Source organism: Schistocerca americana, chromosome 6 (assembly GCF_021461395.2).
Source record: "Schistocerca americana isolate TAMUIC-IGC-003095 chromosome 6, iqSchAmer2.1, whole genome shotgun sequence".
Taxonomy (NCBI): domain Eukaryota; kingdom Metazoa; phylum Arthropoda; class Insecta; order Orthoptera; family Acrididae; genus Schistocerca; species Schistocerca americana.
The window spans coordinates 66503271-66525186 of NC_060124.1; the positions used below are offsets into that span (position 1 = coordinate 66503271).

The 21916-nt window shown below is 45.0% G+C and overlaps 1 protein-coding gene across 1 annotated transcript in view; it reads right to left on the reverse strand.

Moving 5' to 3' along the window:
* LOC124619965 (UNC93-like protein MFSD11) overlaps nt 1-21916 on the reverse strand; it is a 175599-nt gene that overhangs the window by 87496 nt on the left and 66187 nt on the right. Inside the window, exon 2 of the mRNA XM_047146627.1 lies at nt 510-679. Coding sequence (XP_047002583.1) covers nt 510-679 — 170 coding nt within the window. The remainder of the gene's footprint in view (nt 1-509; nt 680-21916) is intronic.

Consider the following 21916-nt stretch of genomic DNA (forward strand, 5'->3'; position numbering starts at 1 on the left):
GTCGCCAGTGAACTGGTTCTCAAAACTAAACGGCCCATCTCGTTCCTATGGCTGAAGACAATAACACATTGACGCGCTGTAAAGTCTGAGAGAGGCCTTTCTCCTGATCGAGCGAGGTGGCGCTGTGGCTAGCACACTGGACTCGCATTCGGGAGGACGACGGTTCAATCCCGCGTCCCGCTATCCTGATTTAGGTTTTCCGTGTTTTCCCTCAATCGCTCTAGGCAAATGCCGGGATGGTTCCTTTGAAAGGGCATGGCCGACTTCCTTCCTCTTCCTTCCCTAATCCGATGAGACCGGTGACCTCGCTGTCTGGTCTCCTCCCCCAAAAACAACCCAACCTTTCTCCTGCTCTGGATGACAAGTAGTTGCTGCTGACATATCTTCCACAGCAAAGAAGCACACACACACACACACACACACACACACACACACACACACACACGCACACACAGAGAGAGAGAGAGAGAGAGAGAGAGAGAGAGAGAGAGAGAGAGAGCGCTACCAACCCGTAGGTGAGGGCGCCCACATCCATGGCGACCCTGGGCCCCGTAACGCTGATGATGGACGGCGTTAGCCAGTTGGACAGCGACAGCACGGCGTAGATGATGGCCAGGCTGCTGTAGCCGTCCCCCGAGAACGAAGGGTCGTCGCCGTGGATGCTGTCCAGGATCGTCTTCTGCAAAAACGTACCGCAATTCCATCACTCTGATTGCTCCTATTCACAAAAGCAAACTTCGACACAAGTATAGCTCTGCACAGGTGTAATAGTGAGTGACAGCAACCGCGCTGACGCCGCACTAGTGTCTAGTCTAGAGTAACGCGCTCTCTCTATAATTCGAAAATGGCAACGCTGAGCGTCCCTAGTTGCATAGGTCGAGTGTCAGTAACGATACGGTGTGGTCGGCCAGAGTGGCCGAGCAGTTCTAGGCGCTACAGTCTGGAACCGCGCGACGGCTACGGTCGCAGGTTCGAATCCTGCCTCGGGCATGGATGTGTGTGATGTCCTTAGGTTAGTTAGGTTTAAGTAGTGCTAAGTTCTAGGGGACTGATGACCTCAGAAGTTAAGTCCCATAGTGCTCAGAGCCATTTGAACCATTTGATGCGGTGTGAAGATTTTCGCGCAGTTCTTATTTTCCATTCCTTGTTGTTGTTGTGGTCTTCAGTTCAGAGACTGGTTTGATACAGCTCTCCATGCTACTCTACCCTGTGCAAGCTTCTTCATCTCCCAGTACCTTCTGAATCTGTTTAGTATATTCATCTCTTGGCCTCCATCCACGATTTTAACCCTCCACGCTGCCCTCCAATACTAAACTGGTGATCCCTTGATGCCTCAGAACATGCCCTACCAACCTATCCCTTCTTCTACTCAAGTTGTGCCACAACTTTCTCTTCTCTCCAATTCTATTCAGTGCCTCCTCATTAGTTATGTGATCTACCCATCTACTCTTCAGCATTCTTCAGTAGCACCACATTTCGGAAGCTTCTATTTTCTTCTTGTCTGAACTATTTATCGTTCATGTTTCAGTTCCATACATGGCTACACTCCATACAAATACTTTCAGAAACGATTTCCTGACACTTAAATGTCTACCCGATGTTAACAACTTTCTCTTCTTCAGAAACTCTTTTCTTGCCATTGCCAGTCTACATTTTATATCCTCTCTACTTCGACCATCATCAGTTATTTTGCTCCCCAAATAACAAAACTCATTTACTACTTTAAGCGTCTCATTTCCTAATCTAATTCCCGCCCCATCACCCGATTTAATTCGACTGCATTCCATTATCCTCGTTTTGCTTTTTTTGCTGTTCATCTCCTTATTGAGTTATTATTTTCGGCAGTTTGACTCGAAGTAAAAAACTGTATCTCGTGGTATTAATTGTGCAACTTACGAGGGTTGGAACTTAAATAGTGGCAACTATTTATTCACAACCGATACAAAAGAGTTACATGTCTGCACCTGTTACTGTCCTTCAAAATAGTCACCAGCGTTGTACAGAACCCGTTGCCCAGCGATGTGGAGGGCGTAGTATACCGTTAGCAGAGCCTGTTCTGTTGATGGTGCGAATGGTGCGGTTTATTGCCTATCGAATCTCTGGAACAGTTCTGAAGCGAGTGCCACGAAGTGGTTCCTTCATCTTCGGAATCAAATCAGTCACAAGGACTTAAGTCCGGGGACTATGGTGGACGGTACAGTACTTTCCAGTCCCAGCGACCGAACAGAGCAGCCACATCTTGCGCTGTAAACGCCCGCGCATTGTCATGCAAAATGTGGGTGGGTTGAGCAGAAAGTGTCACCGCTTCTTTCGTGAAGCTGGTCGCACGCGATGCTCCAAAAACGAGCAGTAATACTGTGCATTGACGGTCTGCCGTGAAGGGACGTAATGCGTTAGGATAACACCATCACAGTCGTACACGAGAATCACCATAACTTTCACCGTACTGGGGCTCTGACGCACTTTCAACTTTCCATAATGACGCCATTCGTTGGATTGGCATTTCCGTTTTGGCTCGTACGATGTGGCCCATGTCTCATCCAGTGTTACGATACGGCGTAAGAAAGCCTCTCCTTCGCGCTCATAGCGCTCCAAGTGCGTCTGAGCAGCGTCGTAACGCATCCATTTCTGCATTTCCGTCAAAAAAATGGCTCTGAGCACTATGGGACTCAACTGCTGAGGTCATTAGTCCCCTAGAACTTAGAACTAGTTAAACCTAACTAACCTAAGGACATCACACACATCCATGCCCGAGGCAGGATTCGAACCTGCGACCGTAGCGGTCACGCGCTTCCAGACTGAAGCGCCTAGAACCGCACGGCCACACCGGCCGGCATTTCCGTCAAGTCATGCGGAACCCATCGTAATGCAATTTTTCTCATGCCCAGCCGTCTCTTCAGGATGCGAAGCACAGTCGTGTGCGCTAATCCGGTTTCGTGGGCGAGCTCACGATTCGTATGGCGTCGATCACTGTCCACTAACGCGGCAACAGCATGCACTTCTTCTTCAGAGACGCTAGGACGACCTGCCAGATGCATGCCTGCCACAGTTTGCCGACCTTCGTGCCACTGTTCTGTACGGCAATGCCGATGCCCCGTACGCCTCTTGAAGACCGTGATTACACTGTCGAGCTGTACGACCGCTGGCACATTCAATCTTGATCCAACTCCGTTGTTCCTGTTTCGAAAACTAGTGACACCGTTACGTTAGACCGCTCGCTCGCGGGTGACCGTGTTTCCCTCCATTGTGCGCACGCCGGTGACGTGGGACGGGCGAGTCCGTTTGCTCGGAAGTGAGGTAGATAACATCGTGTGCTAGCAGCGACAACAGTAGATCCCATTGCATAGTGTCTCCACAGCAGTGTTGCCACTATTTAAGTTCCAACCTACGTATTTATTGATTCGTAGTGTTGTGTAACTTGGAAGTGGAAAAGCAGGAAAAAGAGAGATTTGCCCTGTGCCTATGTGAGTCGGGTTCCAAACACCTGCCGGCCGAAGTGGCCGTGCGGTTAAAGGCGCTGCAGTCTGGAACCGCAAGACCGCTACGGTCGCAGGTTCGAATCCTGCCTCGGGCATGGATGTTTGTGATGTCCTTAGGTTAGTTAGGTTTAACTAGTTCTAAGTTCTAGGGGACTAATGACCTCAGCAGTTGAGTCCCATAGTGCTCAGAGCCATTTGAACCATTTTTTTCCACAAAACTCCGGCAAGACGTACTTTGACAGCAGGAAAAATGCGACAGGAAAAGGCAACTGACTTCCGGCGGCAAAGCAAATCCATAATCCACGGAGTCTACAAATATTTAAAGCATCTTGTAGACAGTGGTGGTGAAGTGTTAGGATCGACATTCAGGCACGTTAAGAAAGATTTGCGGAAAGCAGCGCTGGTATCAAGAAATGCTGTAAGTACGATGTTTATGTTTTCATATTGGCAACGCCACGTAGCGCTCTGTATGAAAATCACTGGCTGTGCTGTGTGCAGTCTGTGGCTAGTTTGCATTGTTGTCTGCCATTGTAGTGTTGGGCAGCTGGATGTGAACAGCGCGTAGCGTTGTGCAGTTGGAGGTGAGCCGCCAGCAGTGGTGGATGTGCGGAGAGAGAGGGCGGAGTTTTGAAATTTGTAAGACTGGTTGTCATGAACTGCTATATATATAATGACTTTTGAACACTAGTAAGGTAAATACATTTTTTGTTCTCTATCAAAATCTTTCATTTGCTAACTATGCATATCAGTAGTTAGTGCCTTCCGTAGTCTGAATCTTTTTTTTGGCTGGCAGTAGTGGCGCTCGCTGTATTGCTGTAGCTTGAGTAACAAAGATTTTTGTGAGGTAAGTGATTCATGAAAGGTATAGGTTGTTGTTAGTCAGGGGCATTCTTTTGTAGGGATTATTGAAAGTTCGATTGTGTTGCGTTAAAAATATTGTGTGTCAGTTAAGTGTTGATCAGACTAAGTAAAGAGAGAAACGTCTGAGTACGTTCAGTTGTGCTCAGCTGTTTGAAAATCAAATAACGTACGGGGTTTATCAGCACAGTAATTCATAAATTTTTAAAAGGGGACGTTTCACTTTGTACTTTTATCGCCGACATGTTAAGACGTACTACATAGCATTACTACAAGTTGTATTTTTATTTTGTGTAAAAACTGTGTGAAACGACGAACAAACGTTTCGGTAACTAAGGTGATGATGTAATGTACTTACACACAAGCAAGGACATTTAATTTTAAGAAGGAACGGACTGATAAAGCAGCGATTATTGGTCTGCGCCATGTACAAAAGAAATATCAGATGTAAGTCATGTATTTATTGTGTATTTGTCAATGTCCAGAAGTTTAAAGCCAATTTGTTCAAAATATATTAATATTTTACTATGGAGTAATTTTCTTCTTCTTCTTATTCTTTTCTTTTAGCAACCAAAAATGATTTTCAAATGTATATGAGCATTGTTACAGGTTCGCTCTTTATCGCGGTGTCTCGATTGTATTTGGGAGACCACTAATGTGTTCAACTTCCGATCTGTTAATGTTTTTCTTACGAAATTCCACTAATTTCCGTTCATTTCCATTTTCATATTCAAATAGGTCCCTTAGGTATTTTCATCGAAGATTCTGATTGCGTGAAGGCAATCCGGGTCAAAAGATCAATTAAGAAAGCCCCTTCGCGCGATCAATCCGTACGTCTCCTGAACACAATCGAGAACCGACGCATGGGTGATCAATTAATAATCTTTCACTCTTTTTAAGTCATACTAAAAAACGGCCATAGAAGATAGCCGTAAGTACGCAATCTAGCGCTAGGTTGCATTTTGTCAGTAAATATTACCAACAAACAGTGACAGCATCACTATTATTATTTACTAATATTTCTTGTACAGAATAAGCGAGTTCCTAACGCCAGAACGTTCAGTCGAGGTGGTGTCGTGGACCGGTGAACAACGCGCTGTCGCTGCGGAGACGGTTAACAAAAACGACAGTTACTTGTTCGTGCAGCATGCACACTGACGAAAAAAAAATAGCAACACCAAGAAGGAGTTGTGGGACATAAACGAAGATTGGTAGGCATGTTTCTACATCTGAAAGATGACATCTATTCAAGTTTCGCACCAGTCGCATAAGAGTAGCTCTAATAGCGCCACCATGAGGATGCAAATCAGGTTTGCTTTAAATACACGCAGCATCGGTCGTGAGCGTTAGTTATCTTTGAGATTGGACGTGGTGAGTTGATGTTAGTCAAGAATTCCTTTAAGACGCGAAAGACGCCATAATCAACACCTCGCTGAACTTGAACGACGTCGTGTAACAGGGCTACGAGAAACTGTTCTTTTTCTTCTGCGACATTGCAGGAAGACTTGGCAGGAGTGTATTATGTAGCCACTGTATACGATTGCTGACAGAAGTGGTCACGAGAATATTCTGTCGCAAGAAGAACGGGCTCCTGACGGAAAACGATCGTGCTCGGCGTATGGCTCTGGTGCATTGTACTGCATCTGCAGCAGCAATCTGAGCAGCAGCTGCCTCCACGGTAACTGTTACAGATCGGTTACTGGATAGCTCCGAGCCAATTGCCCTGTAACGTGCGTTCCACTGAACTCAAAGCTTCACCACTTGCGGTATCAGTGGTTCAAATGGCTCTGAGTACTATGGGACTTGACTTCTGAGGTCATCAGTCCCCTAGAACTTAGAACTACTTAAACCTAACTAACCTGAGGACATCACACACATCCATGCCCGAGGCAGGATTCGAACTTGCGACCGTAGCGGTCTCGCGGTTCCAGGCTGTAGCGCCTAGAACCGCTCGGCTACGGTATCAGTGGTTTCAAGGGAAAGCTCATTGGAGGGCAGGGTGTGATGCCTGCGTATTGATTAGAAAGAAGCAGTTGAGGGCCTGCATCTAATCTATCTGTGTTGTAGACACAATGGACCTACGCCTGGAGTTATGGCGTGGGGTGCGATTTCGTATGACAACAGGAGCACTCTTGTACTTACCCACGGACACTGACTGCAAATTTGTCCGTCAGTCTGGTGATTCGACCTGTTGTTCTTTCTTTCGTAAACATCGATCCAGAGAGTGTTTTCCAACAGGATACCCTTCGCCCACACACCGCTGTTTAACATTCTCTACAAGGTGTCGACATGTTGCCTTGCCTTGCTCGATTACCAGATCTGTCTCCCATCGAGCACATATGGGATACTGTCGGACGACAACTCCGGCGTCATCCACACACACCAGAAAGAGTAAATTTGTAATACTGGATATCATGAACTGATACATATTCAATGACTTTTGAACACTATTAAGGTAAATAGATGTTTGTTCTCTATCAAAATCTTTCATTTACTAAGTATGCCTATCAGTAGTTAGTGCCTTCAGCAGTTAGAATCTTTTATTTAGCTGGCAGTATTGGCGCTCGCTGTATTGCAATAGTTTGAGAACGAAGATCTGGTAGTCTGGTAGCTGAGTGGTCAGCGCGACGGAATGTCATACCTAACGGCCCGGGTTCCATTCCCGGCTGGGTCGGAGATTTTCTCCGCTCAGGGACTGGGTGTTGTGTTGTCCTTATCATTTCATCGCCATCGACACGCAAGTCGCCGAAGTGGCGTCGACTCGAAAGACTTGCACCAGGCGAACGGTCTACCTGACGGAAGGCCCTAGCCACACGGCATTTCCATTTCCATTAACCGTTCCTGTATTGACCGACCAAGTGCAACAGTCCTTAAACTCCATCCACAAACTAACACCCGGCGCATGTACCAAAAAATTCATGCATGTTTGAAGCAAAATGGCGGCCACATACGTGATGTCATTTTCAAGAGATGGGCATTTTAAATTACAGTCATTATAAATTCATATCGTATTTCTTTTATACCGCTGTCAATAAGTTTGTATAACTGATGAAGGTTTCAAAATCGCCAATTTCACTGCCGCTCCCGTTGCATATACAGCAAACATTGTTGTTGTGGTCTTCAGTCCTGAGACTGGTTTGATGCAGCTCTCCATGCTACCCTATCCTGTGCAAGCTTCTTCATCTCCCAGTACCTACTGCAACCTACATCCTTCTGAATCTGCTTAGTGTATTCATCTCTTGGTCTCCCTCTATGATTTTTACCTTCCACGCTGCCCTCCAATGCTAAATTGGTGATCCCTTGATGCCTCAGAACATGTCCTACCAACCGATCCCTTCTTCTAGTCAAGTTGTGCCTCTTCTCCCCAATCCTATTCAGTACCTCCTCATTAGTTATGTGATCTACCCATCTAATCTTCAGCAATCTTCTGTAGCACCACATTTCGAAAGCTTCTATTCCCTTCTCGTCCAAACTATTTATCGTCCATGTTTCACTTCCACACATGGCTACACTCCATACAAATACTTTCAGAAACGACTTCCTGACACTTAAATCTATACTCGATGTTAACAAATTTCTCTTCTTCGGAAACGCTTTCCTTGCCATTGCCAGTCTACACTTTATATCCTCTCTACCTCAACCATCATCAGTTATTTTGCTCGGCAAATAGCAAATCTCCTTTACTACTTTAAGTGTCTCATTTCCTAATCTAATTCCCTCAGCATCCTTAATTCGACTACATTCCATTATCCTCGTTTTGCTTTTGTTGATGTTCATCTTATAACTTCCTTTCAAGACACTGTCCATTCCGTTCAACTGCTCTTCCAAGTCCTTTGCTGTCTCTGACAGAATTACATTGTCATCGGCGAACCTCAAACTTTTTATTTCTTCTCCATGCATTTTAATACCTACTCCGAATTTTTCTTTTGTTTCCTTTACTGTTTGCTCAATATACAGTTTGAATAACATTGGGGAGTGCGTACAACCCTGTCTCACTCGCTTACCAACCACTGCTTCCCTTTCACGCCCCTCGACTCTTATAACTGCCATCTGGTTTCTGTAGAAATTAAAAATCGCCTTTCGCTCCCTGTATTTTACCTCTGCCACCTTTAGAATTTGAAAGAGAGTATTCCAGTCAACACGATCAAAACCGCGAACATAGGCATATAGGGGGCAACGGCGTTGCCGCAGTGGATACACCGGTTCCCGTGACTTCACCGAAGTTAATCGCTGTCGGGAGTGGTCGCCACTTGGGTGGATGACCATCCAGGCCGCCATGCGCTGTTGCTATTTTTCGGGGTGCACTCAGCCTCGTGATGCCAATTGAGGAGCTACTCGACCGAATAGTAGCGGCTTCGGTCAAGAATACCATCATAACGACCGGGAGAGCGGTGTGCTGACCCCACGCCCCTCCTATCCGCATCCTCCACTTAGGATGACACGGCTGTCGGATGGTCCCGGTAGGCCACTCGTGGCCTGAAGACGGAGTGGTAAAATAGGCATATAGAAATCGATTTTACATTTCACAGCGTTACGATCAAGTAATTGAAACTGCACTTTTGCTCACTAGAGTAGCAGCAAAGAGCGATGTTACACGCGAACATCTGCACTGATGTCGCATTTTGGATAACCATCAGTGCCTGCAGACTTAGAGCAGAACAGTGTACGCCACATGAAAACCGTGAGAAACATGCTACGGTTATTGTAGTAGTTCACAATTTGCAGACTGCCGTCGTGTGACTGCGTGAAAGGAGGTTATTTCCGAATGTGGAGCACTCACATTTACGAGACGTAACGCACACCAAATTGCCTCCTACTAGTAGTATTTACGTTCTGAGCGTCAGGCAGCCTCATTACGGACATGGGACGCTCCGACATTAACTGACGACAGACGAGGAAACATAAACTGCTTCCTGTCGGCAGGTACCTCCTGTATCACCGTTCTTAAGACGCTGCCTTTCACGTCCTGGGCACTTTACACGTAATAACATTTTACACGTAGCGGTAGAGAATTGTAGGAAACGTGAGACGGCACTGACCACTGTAAGGTCCCACACACCTCCCCTCTCGGTAGCAGGAATCGGCTGGTCACTATGCGAGGTGCTGGGGTGGAGAATAGTTTGTACCTCTTTAATTCTGGCGAATTTTGCATGAGAACTAAACATGCACTCGACCCGCTCCTTAAAAAATGGTTCAAATGGCTCTGAGCACTATGGGACTTAACTTCTGAGATCATCAGTCCCCTAGAACTTAGAACTACTTAAACCTAACTAACCTAGGGACAGCACACACATCCATGCTCGAGGCAGGATTCGAACCTGCGACCGTAGCAGTCACGCGGTTCCGGACTGAAGGACCCGCTCCTTGCTTACCACTAAATTAATTATGTGCACAACGGCAACGAAAGGAATTGATTGTGATCCCTGCTAGTTGGTAAAATAAGGAGTGCACACTTACAATAACCTAATAAAAATCGTAATCTTCTCAGTAAAAAGATGGGAATTTTACCATAATAAACGACAGGAAATAGGATTGTGCGTCTATCTAAGAAATGATATGTGGATTAAACATTACAATAAGATTTATTATTAATCAGAACATAAAGGTACCTGATTGTCGATACAAACAGCAGGGTAAAGGTAGGGTATTCTGAACTATTATGAGAATAAGAGTTGGCTCGAGAACAAGGGGCTCCTACTCTCTATGATGCAATAGACTGATGATAATGACTGGACTTCCTAATGAATCAAATATTACTCCCCCAACTATGACGCAGTATCGCAATTAGTAGTGAGAGCTCAAATGGGAACACAATGAGGAACAAACAAGTGGACTTGTACCAAAGCGAGCGCACGTGGTGCTGTTTACTTCAGTATAAAAGTGATAGGTCCTACTATGTCGGAACCGCAAAATACTTTACCAGTCCTGAAACCATCAGCACGTCGTCGGTAGGCAGCGTTCTGATGATGAAGGCGCCGACTCCTGCTTTGCAGCAACTCTGTTTCAACCCATGGCCTCGAATGCTGTCTGAGAATTCAAAGTTCTCCTCGCGTGGCCAAAGCAGAGAAACTCCTAGATGCACGAGGATGTATCTCCAGGAAGAGACACAGCAAAACCGCCTGAACTCGCCCTGTCGGCACAGGTGCGAAAACGCAGAGTAAGAATGTGGGTCTTAAGTCGCAAATGAAACTGGAGTATGACCGAAGTCTTGCTCCACAACGATTCTGAAAAAGTGCGACGAAGTCGCAAGACCGTCCGATTCGGATGAAGATCAGATTCCGAATGCCCTGCGCCCGCGCAACGCAAGAGCGAAGCCAACGTTATCCAACTCCTCACTACCCTCAAAAAGCCGTGAATCAGCATTCAGTGCTGATTCCAAAATTCCCCCACACTATCTCAGAACATCATTCGCGCCAATAGCGACCATTCCCTCCAATTTCGTGCAGGCTTTATGACGTCAACTGACCACTGTTCAAGTTGACCATCATGCGTCTGCTATTTAGCTCAGGGCACTGAACTTGCCGTTTGACCGGCTACGAAAACAGCACGCCAAGACCACCGGCCATCCGACGCCTGACAGTCACACCCAGCAGGGCACCGCCCACAAGAATTCTCAGAGTCATGAAGACAATACAGTCAGTCGGCGCCAGCAGTCTTCGTTCCAGACGCGCCAGAACGATAAACACATAGACTGCGGGGACACTCAGACTGCTCGCAGGTCGTTTTGCCCTCCGTACAGTAGGCGAAACCTGACCGAGGTCAGTCGTCCCGCCAGGCGCTCAAGCCCATTGTGTACGACCCTCTCCATGTTCGCAGAAGTGCAGACCCCCCACGAAAACGCAGTGTGTCTTGTCCTCCAGTGCTCGCCTCGCAACAAGCCACACAGGGAAGTAATGGAGCGTAGCAATCAAGTGAAAAGTAATTTGAGCTCTCAGTACAAATACTCCCATCAGAATAACCTTATTCGGCCCGTTCCCACTGTGAAATGATACAAAACATTAATGAAATTGATGAAAATGAGAGGCGACAAAAAAAGGCATGGAACCTCACAATTATTTTTATTATTAGTAGAACTTATTTCGTTATGGTTGGAAGTTAGGTTCAACATGTTAATCATCTGTGTAAATTTGATCCACAGAAATTGCTTTCACTGACTTTCTCTGACGAAACAAACGATAAAAATCTGAAAGTATGGCTTCTTTCTCCGTCGCTGAGCGAAAAATACTTGTCAGTGATACTGATCAAAGAAATGAAAACTGCTGACTTCAAAACATATTTCGTGGCTCACTATTCATTATTACTCTATAGTCTTCCTATGTTTGCAGTGATCGACTACACCCACCTATTACCGACGATACAATGTATTTAGGAGGAAGTCAAGAAATGTTCCAATAAAAGTCTCTCATACTCCACGTCATATCTTAGAAGACAGCTTGAAGAAAGGCAAACCTACATTTATAGCATTTGTAGATTTAGAGAAAGCTTATGGCGACGTTGATTGGAATACGCTCTTTGAAATTCTGAAATTAGCGGAGATAAAATATAGGGAGCGAAAAATTATCTACAACATTTACAGAAACCAAAAAGCAGTTATAATAGTCGAAACACATGAAGGAAAAGTAGTAGTTAAGTAGGCATTGAGCCAATACTGTAACCTTTTCCCCAGTTATTCATACTGTATATTGAATAAGCGATGGGGAAGAAATAAAAACGTTTTAGTTTATCGCTGCCACTGTAATTCTGCCAGACGCGGGAAAGGTCGTGCAAGGTCAATTTGCCGGCCCGGGTGGCCGAGTGGTTTTAGGCGCTACAGTCTGGAACCGCGCGACGGCTACGGTCGCAGGTTCGAATCCTGCCTCGGGCATGGATGTGTGTGATGTCCTTAGGTTAGTTAGGTTTAAGTAGTTCTAAGTTCTAGGAGACTGATGACCTCAGTAGTTAAGTCCCATAGTGCTCAGAGCCATTTGAACCAAGGTCAATTCGCCGGGAAACATTTCAACTGAATCTTGGAAACCATGATGGGGTTTTCAATCCAAAATACGTATCGGAAATTGAAATCTACTAAATGCGAAATACCGGCAGATGATGGGCTTTTGTTCATCTACTGTAGTCACCTTAAGGTGCGCGGCGGAGGATACTTCTGGAACCAATATCTGATCCCTCTTTTCCTGTTCCATTCATGAATGGCGCGTTGGAAGAATTACCGTCGCTAAAGCTCCGTATCAGCTCTAATTTCTCGGATTCTCTCGTCGTGATAACTTTGTGAACACGTTTGGGGGGAATTAATATACTACCTCACATTTCTTGGAACGTACGTTCTCGAAATTCCAACAGTAAATATCTGCGTTATGCATAATGCCTCTCTTGTAGTGTCTGCCTCTTGAGTTTGTTGATCATCTCTGTAACACTCTCGCGCCGAGTCGACGGAACGCACCGCTCTTTGTTGGATCTAATCCATTTCTTCTATCAATCCAACCTGGTAACAGTCCCACACTTCTGAATGGTAACGAAGAACCGTTTGGAGGAGTTGCTTGTAAGCCACTTCTTTCGTGGATTAATTACATTCCCTTACGATTCTCTTTCAGATTCTGAAGGTGGCAAGGGTGAAATACAGAGAGCGAAAGGCTATTTACGATTTGTACAGAAACCAAATGGCAGTTATAAGAGACATGGGGCACGAAAGGAAAGCAGTGGTTGAGAAGGGAGTGAGACAGGGTTGTAGCCTATCCACAATGTTATTCAGTCTGTATATTGAACAAGCAGTAAAGGAAAACAAAAGAAAAATTTGGAGAAGAAATAAAAACCGAGGTTAGCCGACGACATTGTAATTCTGTCAGAGGCAGTAAAGGACCTGGAAGAGCAGCTGAACGCAATGGAGGATATAAGATGAACATCAACAAAAGCAAAACTAGGATAATGGAGTGTAGTCGAATCAAATCAGGTGATGCTGAGGGAATTAGATTAGGAAATGAGACACTTAAAGTAGTAGATGAGTTTTGCTATTTGGGAAGCAAAATAACTGATGACTGTCGAAGTAGGGAGAATGTAAAATGTGGACTGGCTATGCCGAGGAAAACGTTTCTGAAGAGGAGAAATTTTTTAACATCGAGTATAGATTTAAGTGTCAGGAACAGAGTGTTTTGCAGTAAGCTTTTGCAACACCCGGTCCCAAGAATGGAGTCACGCAAGAAACACACGTCAATACCGTGGGATTTTTTCATGAAATTACTTTTACTATTTTCTTGTATAAAAAAAGTGAAAGAAATGAGAAATGGTTTTTGTTGACTACAGTTCTACTACTCAAAATATTATTGCTGTATTTCTGTATTTGTATTGTCACAAATAAAACGTAGTGCCTCTGTATGACTAGCACTTGGAACAAAAATTTCTAATTGGGTCTTAGAACGAGTTTTCTTTTATGGCACTTAGAACGTTCTTAATACATGATTTCCAACTTGTTATTTCTTGCAGTGGTGACATTGTCAGCATTATTACATGGAATCAGAAAGTCTTTTCAGTTGTTTATATACAAATAAGTTATGATCAGAAAAGACACATGATTTTTTATTCCCCCGAAAAATATGAGATCTGGCGCTTCCACTCTTCTACTGTCGATCATATGCAGCTCTTCCTGCTGTTTGCTATATTCTTCTGGAACTGCAGCCTTCGTGTAGACAGCAGTGTCGTCCGCAAATGGCCTCGCATAGTTTTCAATGTTATTCACTAGATCGTTAATGTAAACAGTAAGCAGTATTAGTCCTGTAATACTCTTCTGGGTACTCCCGAAATTACTTTTGGATAACAACGACATGCTGAGTACTGCCTGCAAAGACAAGACCTACCTTCAAGAAGGTGCGTTAGCTGTGGGTCCTCTGTTGGCAGGTACACTAGCATATATTTTCGTCAATCATTTGCAAAACAAATTCTCAATGACAACCCCGAAACTAATCCCTGTATCCCTGTATCCCTACAAACGATACGTTAACGGCGTTCTCGTTTTATTCCGTGGCTCACAAAGTGATATCGACCAGTCTGCAAAGGCCTGTTCTAAAATGCACAATAATATTACTTTTACAGCTGGGCTCCAACGGGATAACAATATTAATTTTTCAGATCTTTCCATTGCCATGAATCAACATAGACATGCCTTTGGAATAAATCATAAATATGCATCTTTCGATACCATTATTTCTGCCATATCATGTCATCCTGCGCAATATGAAAAGGGCTTCTTTCGTTATGCAATAAATGCATTCCTTAAGCTGCCACTTAATACTGATAAAGTAGCTAACTAACGTAACTGGGAAATATAGCGCAGAACAGTTTATCGCAACCTGGTATTGAAAAACATATTTTGCGAAGTCTACAGAAAATCAATTGCCACAAAAATTAGAAATTACATAAAAACTATGTGTATCGATTCCTTTGCATGCTCAGATCTTACATGGACTCAGCAATCATTAAAAGAATTATGTACACCTCGCGTATAAATCTCAACTTCCAATGTTACGTCTTTTAATATACGACAATGCAAAACTTTTAGGGAAACGATAGTATTCGCAACTGTACTGTTACATTCTCTGACTGTAACAGTAGCCACATTGGACAAACGGGAAGGGATTTTAAAACCCGTTACAAGGGACACACAGAATTAGAAAGAAAAACATAGGAACTAAATCCATCTTTACAGCTCACCTAAGGCAAGATAGTCACGCGAGGCATAGTATCGAAACCAATCTAGTATTTATTCATATGACGAAGAAGGGACACTGTACGGAAATTCATAAAGAAACATATTTATTCTACCTGCAAAAATCCATCGAAAAGGCGCTCAAAGATCAGTGCACGTTAAGAAACCCCGCACTGGTACTGACTTCTTCCTTTAAAGGTATTCCGCAATTTCGTAGCTCTACCCGAATGTTCTTGCAAGCATTACACATTGCATCCACGACATGCTAGCATCCTCTAGAGTTCCCTTTGTTCCAACTTCTATCCGTTCATGCTGGAGTACACAACTTCACACTCGACAGGACGCACCGCATACTGCAACTATTTTAGAATTTTATTAAATCTAAAAATAAAAAATTATCTCAGTTTAAAATTTCGAATATATGAGAATATAAATGATTTTAAAAATAAGGCAAGTCAGTACATTTAATGTATCGAAATGTACAGATTTTTACAATCACAACACATCCATTTATCCTACGTCATCGGGGACATCACATTTAACTCTACCCAATTCCTACTTTCTTAATCATTTGCTGCTGCTTCATCACAGCACAGTGCAAGATACATATCTTTTTCTGTACATACACTATACAAGCGTAAACGTAGTTTTCCATGTCCTGTTGTGTAAAATATTTGAATGTCTGTTATACACTGAAGAGCCAAAAAAACTGGTACACCTGCCTAATATCGTGTAGGGCTCCCATGATCACGCAGAAGTGCCGCTACGCGACGTGCCATGGACTCGACTAACGTCTGAAGTAGTGCTGGAGGGAACTGACACCACGAATCCTGCAGGCCTGTCCATAAATCCGTTAGAGTACGACGGGGTGGAGGACTCTTCTGAACAGCACGTTGCAAGCCATCCCAGACATGCTCAATAATGTTCATGTCTGGGGTGTTTGGTGACTAGCGGAAGTGTTTAAACTCAGAGTGTTCCTGGAGCAACTCTGGGCGTCTGGGGTGTCGCATTGTCCTGCTGGAATTGCCCAAGTCCGTCGGAATGAACACTGGACATGATCGGACGCAGGTGACTAGACAGGATGCGTACTTACGTGTCACCTGTCAGAGTCGCATCTCTACGTATCAGGTGGCGGAGGGTTCTAGGCGCTTCAGTCTGGAACCGCGCGACCGCTACGGTCGCAGGTTCCAATCCTGCCTCGGGCATGGGTGTGTGTGATGTCCCTAGGTTAGTTAGGTTTAAGTAGTTCTAAGTTCTAGGGGACTGATGACCTCAGATGTTAAGTCCCATAGTACTCAGAGCCATTTGAACCATCTACGTATCGGGGGTCCCATATCATTCCAATTGCACACGCCCCACACCATTACAGAACCTCCACCAGCTTGACAGTCCTCTGCTGACATGCAGCTTCCATGGATTCATGAGATTGTCTCCATACCCGTACACGTCCATCCTTCCGATACAAAAAAACGAGACTTGTTCGACCAGGCAACAAGTTTCCAGTCATCAACAGTCCAATGTAGGTGTTGACGGGCCCAGGCGAAGCGTAAAGTTTTCTGTCGTGCAGTCATCAAGGGTACACGAGTGGGCCTTCGGCTCCGAAAGCCCATATCGATAATGCTTCATTGAATGGTTCGCACGCTGACACTTGTTGATGGCCCAACATCGAAATCTGCAGCAATTTGCGGAACGGTTGCACTTTTGTCACGTTAAACGACTCTTTTCAGTCGTTGGTCCCGTTCTTGCAGGATCTTTTTCCGGACGCAGCGATGTCGGAGATTTGATGTTTTACCGCATTCCTGATATTCACGGTACACTCGTGAAATAGTCGAACAGGAAAATCCCCACTTCATCGTTACCTCGGAGATGCTGTGTCCCATCGCTCTTGAGACGACTATAACAACACGTTCAAACTCCCTTAAATCTTGATAAGCTGCCATTGCAGCAGCAGTAATCGATCTAACAACTGCGGCAGACACTTGTCGCCTTATAGAGGCGTTGCCGACCGCAGCGCCGTATTCTACCTGTTTACATATCTCTCTGTTTGAAAACACATTCGTATACCAGTTTCTTTGGCGCTTCAGTGTATTACGCATTGACAATGACAGCTTCATATAAACTTGGAAATGGCCTAAATGTCAAGCCCGAAACTGGCCGTGGACTTGAAACAAAGAATAATCAGCTGCTGGAGCGGTCTTGCATTTATAAAAATTAACCCGTTTCTGGGTGAAGTTGATGATACATCCAAAACCACCCACAGCTACTGACGGGCTTTTGCGTCCGCTGCCACCCTTCATCCTTGGTTCCTTCGTTGTGCACTACCGCGGTTATGCAGTGGTACCTACCATTGTGGTTGGTGTGATATGGTTGTCTGAAGTGGTCGCGATCACATCGTGTTGGCCACCAGGACACATTCTGTCTCTTTCGACTCAGTGTATGTTTCAAGGGGAAAATACTAGATTTTTTTCTAAAATACTCTCGAGGTTTTACGAATATTCTCGAATCTGAAAAAAATGTTTCCTAACTTTCTAGATGATTCTCGAATGATCTAGAGCAGCTCGTATCAGATTGATGCGCAGTCCTGGAGTAAAGACAGAGGAACAACTCATCCTGAATGTGTACCCCCTTATAAATTTCGTAAACAAACAATGGTTGTGTGAGCGGATAGTTCTAGCAACAAAAAATGTAGTTCAGCCACCAGATCACCGAGTACAGAATATGATAGCAGGGGAAACACATTAAAGACTTTGATACAATGATTAACCAAGACCAAAGTATAAGCTTCGCAACACAATTCCTAAATTCTCTTAACGCTCTGGGTATGCCCTCGCAAAAATCTTCTAAACAACGTCATAGAAGAGGAAATGCATAGGCCGATCAATAAGGAATGATCATAACTCTTCTACGGTCATAATTACTTGTACTTGAACTTAATCTTACGATATTCTGTTTGCCTAATGTGTAACGAACACGCAGTACTGGTTTCATTGTTGGCACTCCTGGTTGTCACCTCTGAGAAGCGGGTAAGGTGAGATGTGTTCAGTATCGCCTACCGCAACAGTGAAGGTGATGCGCTATGAACAATTTGTGGCTTTTAAGACCTTACGCCTCAACGAATCGTTACCTGAGGCCTATGTAATGTTGCAGGAGGTTTGCGGAGAGTCTGTTCTTCCCGACAGCACACCTCGAAGGTGATTTAAATTATTTAAAGACTGGAGACAATCAGTTTTAAAGGAAGGTGGACCCGGCACTCCAGTTATGCTTTTACGAGAAAAAAAGAAAAAAGCCACAGCTGTTGTCACCGTGTGACAGGATCGACGAATAACATAACAAATTCTTTGTGAAAAACCTCGTATTTCGTTGGGTGCCGCCCACGAGATGGGGACAGAAACTTTACTCATGAGACGTGCTTGTGCACGGTGGATTCCAAGACTGTAGATTTCCGAACAAAACGACATTCGTGCGTAGGTTTGCATGGAGTTGAAGCTGATGTTAGAGGGAGATCTGAAGTTTCACTTTCTTCGAAGACAATCACTATTGTGATGAAACCTGGGTACGTCATTTCGATCCTGAAAGCAAACAGCTAAGCTCAGTGTGGAAATTTCCTTGATCACCGACACAAAAGAAGCAAAAGTGGCTGTTTTCTCCGAGAAAGTTACGTTCATCTCATTTTTTGATTTTCGTGGAATGGTATATCAGCACGTTTTTCTCGCACACATGTCAAAACTGGAGTATACTACATCACGTCCTGAAAACTGCCGGCCGGGGTGGCCGAGCGGTTCTAGGCGCTAAAGTCTGGAACCGCGCGACCGCTACGGTCGCAGGTTCGAATCCTGCCTCGGGCATGGATGTGTGTGATGTCCTTAGGTTAGTTAGGTTTAAGTAGTTCTAAGTTCTAGGAAACTGATGACCTCAGAAGTTAAGTCCCATAGTGCTCAGAGCCATTTGAACCATTTTTTCCTGAAAACTTCGGAAGTGCATATCAAGTGAAAAAGACCACATGTCCGTAAAACAGGCTGGATGGTGCACCACGATAACGCTCTACTGCATACTGCAAATGCTGTTACTGAATATCTTGTATAAATTAATGCGGAGTTCATCTCTCAGTCTAGATTTAGCTCCATATCTTTTTGTCTATTCCCTAACCTGAAGAAACACATTTGTGGGAGGCGTTATCCATCATCAGAGGAAGTAATGAAGGTTCCAGTTGCGATTGTAAAAGACCTTTCAAAAATGGTTTGCAGCATGGCTTTGCAGACTCTAGAACAAGCCCATCGCATCCAAAGGATGCATGTTGCCAAAACAAAATTATCATCGTTTTTTTCTGAACAGCCTTCGTATTAACCGGAGAAGAAAAAAAAGTGTTTGAAATCTTATGGGACTTAACTGCTACGGTCATCAATCCCTAAGCTTACACACTACTTAACCTAAATTATCCTAAGGACAAACACATACACCCATGCCCGAGGGAGGACTCGAACCTCCACCGGGACCAACCGCACAGTACATGACTGCAGCGCCTTAGCCAGCCGGTGTGGCCGTGCGGTTCTAGACGCTTCTGTCTGGAACCGCGTGACCTCTACGGTCGCAGGTTCGAATCCTGCCTCGGGCATGGATGTGTGTGATGTCCTTAAGTTAGTTAGGTTTAAGTAGTTCTACGTTCTAGGGGACTGATGACCTCAGATGTTAAGTCCCATAGTGGTCAGAGCCATTTGAACCATTTTTTGCAGCGCCTTAGACCGCTCGGGTGAAGAAAAAACGCATCATTATTCATACCACGAATTCCACTAATTTCAGCTAACTTTATCATTCTCGTATTTCCGATAAGGTTAGCACAGGAGTAAACATTCCAGTGTAGCGGAGTCAATTTAAAACACTCGGAGTTTCTCGCATGGGTCATTATACGTAGTATGTTCACACGATGGATAATCACGAAACTTATTCGTCTTTGCAACCGAAAGCGAATGGAGATTGTAAGGATATACCTTGAATAACTTAAATACTATACAAATGAGATTATTTAGTGCACATTTGTCAATTCAGAGCCGCAAGATGTGGCCGCGTGGTTAGAGGCACCATGTCACTGATTACGCTGCCCCTCCCGCTGGAGGTTCGGGTCCTCCCGCGTACATGATTGTGTGTGTTTTTCTTAGCATAAGTTAGTTTAAACAGTGTGTAAGACTAGGGACTGATGACCTCAGCAGTTTGGTCCCTTAGGAATTCGCACACATTTGAACATTTTGAATTCAGAAGGACTTTCAGCACCATTTCTTAAGGGAAGACTCGTTCCGACATTTTGTAAAGAATAGAAAATATGCGTGCCTACGCACGCAGTACTCTGTAGATGGGCGCGTCTTGAAGGGTACTCTTTACTGGTAGTCCTCTTTTCAGTTGGGCCACAGTTTGCTAGCAGAGTCAAGAGCCGCGGAGCAGTAAGGCTGCGTTTGACGGGCGGCAGGTTCTGGTGGAAGGCGCGGAAAGTTACTGGCGTTCCACTGCCGCTCCCTCCTCGTGTACTTCCCATGCAAATGCGGACGCGCGCTTGCACTGTTTACTGGCGGTCACCGGCCGCGACACGCCAGTAAACACGTCTCCGATGCAAATGGGATTTGTTCCTCCGAAGAGGGGCCCGGCGCCACGCCGTGTGAAGCTCAAACAGCCGCGCGTCGGCGGCGATGCGAGAGACCGCGGGTTCGCATCCCGCCAACGCTGCTGCCGACGAATCAGCGCTCGCCCCTTCCCCATACAATGCACACGAGCTCTCTGTCGGCACTACTCGTGATGAATAACAAATCAAGCATTGATCTGAGATGGGAACAGGCCGCAGTCTTCATATAATTACCGAACATTCATAACGAAAACGGTATTTTCACTCTGCAGTGTGGTAGGCGCTGATGAGAAACTACCTGTCAGATTAAAACAATGTGACGCAGCGAGACTCGAAATCGGGAAGTTTGCCTTTCGCGGGCAAGTGCTCTATCAGCTGATGTACCCGAGCACAACTGAGGGCCCGTCCGTCCACTACGTCGTCTCCTACCTTCCTAACTTCACAGAAGTTCTCCTGAAAATATCCCCCAGGCTCTAGCTAAGCCATTTCTCCGCAATATCCTTTCTTCCAGGAGAGCTAGTCCGGCAAGTTTCGCAGGAGAGCTTCTGTAAAGTTTGGAATGCTGGACACGAGGTACTGGCGGTAGTAAAGCTATGAGGGCGGGTCCTCTGTCGTGCTTGGGTATCTCAGTCAGGCTGAGGGTACATACCCCCTCCCCCCTCCCCCCTCCGGCGTTGTCTGACTTTCAAAATGGTTCAAATGACTCTGAGCTCTATGGGACTTAACATCTGTGGTCATCAGTTCCCTAGAACTTAGAACTACTTAAACCTAACTAACCTAAGGACATCACACACATCCATGCCCGAGGCGGGATTCGAACCTGCGACCGTAGCGGTCGCGCGGTTCCAGACTGTAGCGCCTAGAACCGCTCGGCCACCTTCGGTCGGCTTCTGTTATGTTATACTGTAGTTTTTTGCGGGCACACACCGGGAACATTTAGTGAATTTAGCAATTGTGTTGGTAAGTTTAGACTTCCGTCGCGGTTCATCATTGTACAAATAGACTGAAATACGTATTTCTTTTCTTCTCCTAGTATCATGTTCCTTATTCACTGATTTGCTTGTTGAACTAAGTTATTTTTTGTTGCTAACAACCTTTTTCCTGTAGAAGCGGTCACACTTTTTCGTTGAGTTATTACTATGTGATTACTACGTCGCACAGCTCATCGGTTAAGACGGTTTTGCCGGAGTGCGGATCAGCGCGTTATGTGCTGTTTCCAGTTGTTGTTCTAGAACATTCGAAAACATTCTAGAATATTCGCAAATGCACGACAACGCTGTA